General features: G+C 41.8%; 1 protein-coding gene across 1 annotated transcript in view; it reads right to left on the bottom strand.

Annotated features, from left to right (window-relative positions):
- Positions 1-2,112: 2,112 nt before the first annotated feature.
- The window catches only part of T265_09773 (hypothetical protein), a gene marked incomplete at both ends in the record, with an annotated part of 29,647 nt that continues 22,907 nt past the window's right edge, over positions 2,113-8,852 (bottom strand). The window contains 3 exons of the mRNA XM_009175947.1: positions 2,113-2,643; positions 3,465-3,587; positions 6,257-6,379. Of these exons, the coding sequence (XP_009174211.1) occupies positions 2,570-2,643; positions 3,465-3,587; positions 6,257-6,379 (320 nt within the window). The remainder of the gene's footprint in view (positions 2,644-3,464; positions 3,588-6,256; positions 6,380-8,852) is intronic.

Here is an 8,852-nt window from a genome sequence, read left to right as displayed (position 1 = left end):
CTGACCGGATTCCGTTACGCCAAACATTTTCGTCAGGGAGATTGGTCTTTTTTGACACTCAAACTGGGTTTCCGTATTTACTTGAAACGACCGAATACAGACGAGCTGTCAATATAACGAGTTTAGATCCGCCCTTCCCTTCCGCCATAGATGTCACTGCCAGCTCGGATACTGACTTCAGTTTTATCCCCAATCTGTGGAGAAAGTTAAAAAAAAGTTGCTCATAGAAATGTGACAATCTCAATTAAACCGACGATGTCTGATTCTGTTGATGATAATTAGTATCAACACTGAGCGATCAGAGATTAGCCTACCACAGATTTTTCACCTTTCACCCTGTGCTGGGATGAGAGCTGTTACATTCTATGCAACCTTCTACGTAAGCTGGTTGTATAATTTTCTTGTGTTTTGGTATGAAGCGGATAGTAACCGTAGCCTGCAGCGGTATTCAAGACAAACTGCGTCAAACAGGTGAAGATTGATGTTCTTCTTATGCTCGCAATAATTGGATAATATATCTGTAGTAATCTACCTACTTGATTATTCGATTTGGGGTGTAACTGTGATAGAGTTGTGGGATTTTTCTTTGTTGATAGATAAATAGTCCTTTTGATAAATGCGATATGCTAAAGCTCTCGTTAAATCAAATCAATTATGTAATTTTCATGAGCTCTCCATTCTTGTAACTTTTCATGTGAACATCTTTGAGTAAAATCCATTTCCGAAAAATCTTGCATAATCTGTCAGTGTGTCGTTTTTGGCCCCAAATAAATGTAATTCATTGAAAGAATATCTGGCGTGTCTTAAACTCTTTGGCGACAGATTTCAAATTTGGTGGCAAATCTCCTGAGGAAGCCAACCGAAAATGTACTGTGTAGAAGACATCTTTTTATTGGAAGCATTCCTGAGGGCCATAAAAACGATGGATTATAAATATTACGCAAAGTATTACATTGTTGATTTAACAGTAAAAACATGGTAGTTTACAAATCAGAAATGCTGCATAGAATTCTTCAGAATTATACTTGTAGGTTGGTATCTAGCAGATCCAGAAGTGGCTTGTAGGAAGGATATAACAGGATGTGCTTCTACTTTACAATGTCTTTCAGACATATGGTGTCCAGAAAAGCTTTTCACAAACTCAGTATGGATATTTGTCTGTAATTATCTTATGGATTAGAGTACTAAGTGACCTAGCACACCACTCATAAAGTTGCTGAAAATTCAAAGAGAGCACACGACCGGTTTCACTTTTCTTTGGGCTCATCAAGTAGACGCAGTTCCTGAGTTTCCGTCAACCTTATGTTCTACTTGAACACAGACTGGACTGTTTTTGAGCGATAAACTCATTTGCAAATCAACTTGGCTTTGAGAAAGACTCACCTGAAACCCAGTTGAATCTCTCGTTTATGATGTTTTTAACCAACTGAATGTGCTGCACCAGGTTGCCTCATGTTTCCCTTTGTACGATATTCAAGATATCGTGATACATGTATACACATAATACGCTATCATAAGGTTGCTGAAAATTCTTCGCCAGCCCACAACCGGTTTAGCTCTTCTTGGGGCTCATCATCTAAGCGCAGTCCCTGGGAGACTGAGCCGAGTTCCAGGTGAGTCCCTCGCGAAACTTATTTTTTGCAAATGCGTGTATTTCACTAATAAAATGTGACTTCTTTAGGTTTTTACTTCTATTCGTCCGCAGCGGTTTCTGTCCTTTCAGGAGGACTAAGCTAATCCAAGGGTTCCAGGAATCTTACGTTGTCTCAGCTCTTTATCTGCCCTACCTGTCACCTCCCTTGGGAAAACTGGAAAGGACAGCTCACCAACGGCTGGGCATTAAGCTTCTAACAACCAGCATGAATTCATCTGTTTATCTCGCGGTGCAGCTGAGCGTTTTGAAGAGTATTAATAGGGATGTACTTCAATGTAGTACACACGCACGCGTACAAACAAAAGGACATGTTCCGAAATCCAACGACTTCCAGAGGTAGTATTACAGCTGTTTGTCGCTCTGGAACGGCTGGGAATAATTTGCCCATTTTGGAAGCATATCAACCGCAGATAATTCTAAGAGACAGGAGCAAAACGAGTTACCATCCCGGCCAATTCATTCATCTGTTTACTCTTAGGTAGTTTACTTGTTCAATGACATGACAACTGCGAAACGACCAGGTTACACCCGGTACCTCAGATATTCTAAAACATGGCTGGTAAAGATTTTCGAGGGTTGGATACACTTGTGACAATATGTTTACAGTACAGCGTTTGACAGATTCCAAACTGGTCAATGTTTTTCACGAACTGACAATGTCCAGAAAGGCGAGTGAAAAGTGTGTACGTCTCAGGTGGACATCACAGTAATGTATTTGACAGTGTATGGAACTTGGAATCGTTATTGAACAGTCGCAGTATGTGATGGGGTAAAATATAAGCTCTTTTACAAAATAGTGCCCAGCTGTGCCAGTTCTTTGGATCTAACTGGCAGGTTTGATCTAAACAAGAGTTCTTGGACTGCTTGTTTTTGACACAATAAAGTCAATTCGGCGAAGGTAAAAAGCATTGTTGCTCAAATAATCAACACGGCCAGTGGAAGGACCAACAAACTCAGGAAGGGTTGCTGGCTAGCCGGACTTGCGGATTCTGGAATACAGGTAATATAAGAACCGGTGTTATACAAAATCAGATACAATATAATCTTACAAGGGAACGAGCAAAAGACCAAACATCATGTTTTATTATGCTTGACAAAAGAAGTTCGTGGCAGGGTTAGATGGATCAATCTAATCCAATCTCATCTTGCTTTCATATTTTCAGGATATAAAAACTCACCTGATCCAAATCAGACAACCTAAACATGACACGTTTCCAAGAGGCAACTAGAAATGGCCTAACAGACATAGTCAGATTGAAGTGATATCATCAAATGTACTTTGCAGAGGTGAATCATCAGGGGGGGCTAAGTGCAGCAAGGTATCAATACGACGTGACGTACAATGTGGCGTATGACCAAGTAAAGCGATCCCTCCTTTGACATATATACTCGTTTGCGTATCAATTTGGTTTTCACGAAAGACTCGACGGAATCCAGCGCTTATGATATTCTTCAACTGAATGTGCTGCACAAAGGCTGCCCTATCCTTGATGCAGCACTTTGGTACGAGGATGTCACCAATAGTCAGTAATACATAAAAGTAATAGAACTTTGTGCCCATATTCGAAAATTCAAGCTGCTAGGTTATGCAAGATTTCGATGGCAGGTGACTAAAATGTACGCAAGTTGGGAGGTGAGCACAACCAACAAGTCAAATAATTCGAATTAAAAGATATTCTTACGGGTATCATGGTGCTTCGTTGTTTGTGCGGAAAAAAGTGTAAAGTTTTTCAAAAGATAAAAAATTTTATCAGTAGATAACTTGTTCAGTTGAAAAAAATATCTGACCTTGGATAATAGTCGTACTCACCGACATCTTGTTCATCGGCATCGTGTTGCATGCCGGAATCAGGATGTTCTGTTTTCTCAGATTTGGATGTTACTTTGTATTGCATATCGGTGACCTTGGTTTCCTGGGTATCTTGTCCAGAAACTGCAATATATATATATATATAATTGGAAAATATGAAAAAGATCATATAGATCGATGAAGAGAAAATGCCTCGTGTCTGGCCAAGTCGCCAGCTGGGTTTGATCACGCTGATTTGCGAGGAGATGAACAAAACGCATAAAAGAAACTTGCCGCTCGATGATGTATAAGGCCTAGGTCACATGGCTTAGTACGTTTTCTAATGACCGGTTATACTATCATAGTTGTCTGGAAACGTTCCATAGATCCATTGAGGACAACACTGTGTGTGATCGCCTGAAGCGCAAAAAGGTCGCGAGTTTGCGAGTTGCAAATCTTTACACACACTTCTTTTTGTCTCGTACGGCTGTCACCGGAAGACATCACTGCCGAAAGATGCATCAGTAATGGCTGTCTACAAAGACACACAACGACGGTCAATATGTGCACGAATAGATCGCTGTGCCGATATTCATCGCTTCATAGTCACAAGATATTCAAACGGTATTACAAAAGGTTTGTGTGAATCCGGACGTAAGAGTAACATCGGCAGAGTACATCCAACGAAACTAACTGTGGAGGCCGAACTAACCTTATTTCCACAATCTGTCTGGTGCAGGAACAACGCCACACGCACCGAGGACCCTCAATCATGGTGTTTTTTGATCGTGCATTGCTCCAGACTACATGTGCTTAAAAGGGTATGCCCCGAAGGCGTGTGAATCTATTCGTATCCCTATATTCGAAGGGTGTTAAGCTCGCGGTGTGCCCGGAGCTCTCAAAAGCCTCCCTACAAATAGGCATTTGGGTAACGACATCCTTATCCTCCATTCTTCTTTAGCTTCGTCATTCAGGCAAATGATATAAGTTCAAATAGTTACTGATAAGAACTTTTTCGTTCTTTGGTATGCAAACGACGTTGTCCTCATACCTACAGACGAAAGCCAAACAAAGACACAGTCGAATGAACTAACCACCGTCATACTGTTTTTGGTTTGCTCCTTATACCTACAAAGTGCGAATGCCTGTTGTCTCTGCGAATGCTCCTTGCGTTCCGAAGAATGCGCTGAATGTTGTGGAAAATTGAAAAAACCTTGGTAAATGTGTTGGTTGTACCTGCAGTGCGTTTGGTGAAACCAGTGCACAAATCTCAAAAGCCCAAATCATGTTTACCGACGCTCATCAACTAGTTAGCTATTGGTAACACGAATTTCGACACGATTTGTCCCAAATCCCTCGGGAAATGAAAGGGGAATAACATCCTCGGCGCAGAATTCCCTCCATCTTTTTAATCTACCAGTTCAGTTTCGGATAAAGTTTTCATTCCATTACAGGAGCGAGTCGAATGTCCTCCAAGATGGCGAACCAATGAACGATAAATCAAATAATGTGGGATGGTATGGTATGTAAATATTATTCAAAATCATGAATTTAACACAGCTTTTGATTGGCTGCAAAATTGTACAACCAATTGTGTATTGATGCATGTTGTGGGGTTTGCGGGATGTGTATTGTTCATATTCACATCGCTCAAGCTTGAACACGTTCACCTTTTCAGATGTGAGAATTTCGATGAGTGCAATCTGCTCTGGTGGACTAGTGGTAACACGCTCGCCTCGCATGTCAGGTGCCCGGAGTTCAAACCCTGGCACGGCCATTGGATATGCACTGCTGATTCGCTCTAACAAAAGCGAAACTCGAGTCCAGTGCTACCCCCCCTTGGTGTGGATTCACCAGAATAATGCGCCGGTAGAGGAGGACGACTGTTCAGACGGGAGTGATGTGAATGTGAACAATTGTGTATTGAGAAGTAACGGATAACTGAAATACAGTCCGAGGATTGGAACGCTAAACTGATGGGACCATTGTGTTGCATGGCAGTTTGAACGAACAGTCTACCGGATTAAGCATTTTCACGTCGTCTGTGGTCGGAGCTGAATACCCTTTGGCTTATTTCCAGTTATCGATTCAGAGTACATAGGCTGTTTACAGAGTTAGTGAAGAATGAATTTTGTTTGGAGACCATGGTTTTCACTTGACTGGTTTTTTCTCTGCCCTTAGGAACAACCAGTTAAGAAGTATAGTGTCTTGCTTACTGGTAATACACTATGATGCGTCCAAAATTATTGACTTTTGAACTGACAATTTGGCGGGCTTTTTGAAAATGAGTCACACAAAACATTAATTTGCCTGCTGACATTTCACCCATCACTTATCCATGCCATTACACCTGAAGAATGTGCAATGCTTTCAGAGGAGGTTGGTAAACAACCATTAGTTTTTAACTGGGCAACGTTTAGCTTTCCACAAAAATACTTCATCAGGCCAAATGAGGGTTCAGCAAATTGACCGGGTTTTAAGGCAAACGATGAACCAATCAGTAAGACGTCTTTAGATAAGCGCACTAGATCAGTGTTGAATTTCAATTGACCGTTCTCATTGGTCGTGTTTTCTTAAATCTTGCGCTGATGGGTTACGTGAGTTTCAAATTGACTCCGATCGGGCGTGGTTCTTTAATCTTCCACCTCAAGGTGCTTGAATGTTTTTCACTAATCATATCCGTGAGTTTTTCACCACAATGACTGTTCGTAGACCAGAGAAAGACGAAAAAACAGAAAAAAAACAGACGGTGTTGTTCCGCTACGAATTATTGAGAGTGAGGAAAGTGGCCAAACACAACTTGATCAACTCACATCCGTAGCTCAGATCATGGAAAATGGGACCTTCGTCCTGACGGCAGCTTTCATTTTCATCCAGCTGTGGTCTTGTTGGTATCTCGTTGATCTCAACCGAACCGTGTAAAATTTCGGTAGCGTCTAGCGTGGGAAACATGGAAAGCGTGATATACAGTCCGTAATCTCTCTAGCATGCGATTCACTGCACGAAGCATTGATTGCGAGCCACATACTCTGGTTGATTTTTGTTGTTTAACTTTTGTTAAGATCGCTATCTCCAATATTTTTTCAAATATTAGGAAACTCATTCTACTGCATGACACGCGTAAGCAGGAATAGGTCTGATGTTTGTGGGTTATTGACAACTTCCATTCAGCGGCCCTCGATTAGGTCTCCCGGTGTTTTGTGCAGCCCGGTGCCTACTTAGTAAGTTGTAAGTCGAGCTACCAGATCTGCATAGTTATGGAACGTAGTTTTGGCAACGTTGCAGGCTGTCAGAACGCCCGAAACCTACTGAGACCCTTAAGCTCTACCAGAAGCTCAGTAGGGAACCCAGCAAGTACCCATTCTGGTCATTCAATCAATCAATCAATTCAACAACAGCCCGGAGAGGTGGAAATTGTCACCCAAATTGCACGAGGTCCCTTGGAACGGTTGCATTCGCTTATTGGCAATAAAGCCGTTGTGTTCTTGTTGGTGAGTCTTTTTCTGATCCCAAGTCTCTGGAGCTGGAGATAGCAATTATATACAACACAAAGAGGACGGATTATTACGCTTGGCGTTATCATTGTCACAGTTAACCAATTCGCTGCGCGAAAGGATACCACATGCCAAACTTAGCACATCACGTGTCTTGTTCTGTGATAAAAATGCAAAACATTTGCAGGTTGAATTAGAAAAGACATTGGCTAAGTGTTCAGTGAAGATAGCCCCGATCAATCCGAACTTTCAAAGCAATGTCACCCGGATGACCCAACAGGTCATTCAGAGTTGTTGGTGGGATTTTACTCCATGATTTAAACTCGTGCGTGATACTGTAAGGCATCAGGTTTCTTTCACCAAATTAGGTAATCCTATTTTGTGTAACTCAGTGTGGACGAGAGAAGATGATTTCAGTAAAGTTTCACGCCATACAATACAGCAGATCAGCTGGTTTAGGCGGTTTAGGGGTTGCAGTTTGAAAGAAGGGAGTGCTAGTGCTCTAACCAATGAGATGTCCCGCCCGCCCTCAGAATCGAAGGAGAGCTTAACCTCCATTAGTTTGGGGCAGACAAGTTATCCGATCTAGTATGGCTGCGTTTGTTGTTTCAGTCATGTAAAATACTGCAGCTATTGTATACAATTTGTTCACTTTGCTTAGATCAGATAACAAAACCATAGTCGTTACGAAACACTGGCCATCAAACACAGCCTATCCTAGTTCAAGTGTAAACATTCATTTTTTCGTCCTAGAGTTGAATCAAATCAACTGATACATTTTTCGTACTTAGGTGGTGGATTCAAAAATGCTGAAGCGACTGTTTTTTCCAACCTTCCAGAAACGAAGTCTACTTATTTCCGAATACGTTTTTCGACCAAGTTGAGTTGAGTCGGATCGAGCCAAGGTGTCAATCCATATTGGTTTGGTTTAAGTAGGTTTCTTCTTAGTGGATAACAAGTTTTAATGAAAATCGAAGGAAAAATGTGCACAAAACTATCCAGCTTGTTCTCATCATTCTGGATATTGTGAAGAAATTTTGTACTTCCTGATGGAGTTTTGGTCTTCTCAGCATAGCCAACTTAGATCGAAAAGCACTGAGGTACTCTGCATTTGTTTCTAGATTGGGAATCATCAGCAGAGATGTGTCACAAAAATCCGGAGAGTCTCGAATCTGCGACGTTTGAGAACCCAACTGTTCGTCGTCAAGCGGCTAATCAGCATGGTGATTAGCTCTCAATTAGACAGATTTTGGAACCGCTCATCCTTCACTTGCGAAAATCGCACCACGCCGTATTGATTGATTCTGGTTTTATCTGTTCCTGCGTCGCTGAGATCAGTGAAATTAGTTGTGTGGCTGTCGATTTTGTTCGGTTCATTGTCATGGAATCATTAGACTGCAGACATCATTGCAAGATCATAGCCGAGTGCATAGATGTGATTGAGCTGAGTGCATTGGCGTGAAATTGTGAAAAGTAGACGCAGTATTTGTATGTGAATGAGATGAGTGAAGAGAGAAACATTGCAACACATGAAAGGTCGTAAGAGCCCGTAGACAAGAGGATAGGCATCAAAACGAGTGCTGATACTGCCAGTCCATTTTGTATCCAACACTGGAAAGGCATACAGATATCCTTATTTTACTAGAATGGGTCTCGAAGACCAGGTTCAACTCTGCGTCTTGCGGCACTACCTCATTTGAAACGAGAGAAATTGATTCCCACTACGAACTGCAGTATTCGGGTCAATAATTGGCGTAGCAGTATATGCTTACATGCCCGTGATGAAACATATCTTTACTCACCTTTACCAGCTTCATCTTGACCACTAGCATCAACAACTGGGTCTGGAGACCCACCATCTTCCTGTTGAATGTGGCTTGAATCCCGCCCGCTGTCTGGGATATCATAGCCACTT

This window comes from Opisthorchis viverrini (genome assembly GCF_000715545.1).
Source record: "Opisthorchis viverrini unplaced genomic scaffold opera_v5_302, whole genome shotgun sequence".
In the NCBI taxonomy this organism is placed as follows: Eukaryota; Metazoa; Platyhelminthes; class Trematoda; order Opisthorchiida; family Opisthorchiidae; genus Opisthorchis; species Opisthorchis viverrini.
This window is presented reverse-complemented; position numbering and strand designations above follow the sequence as displayed.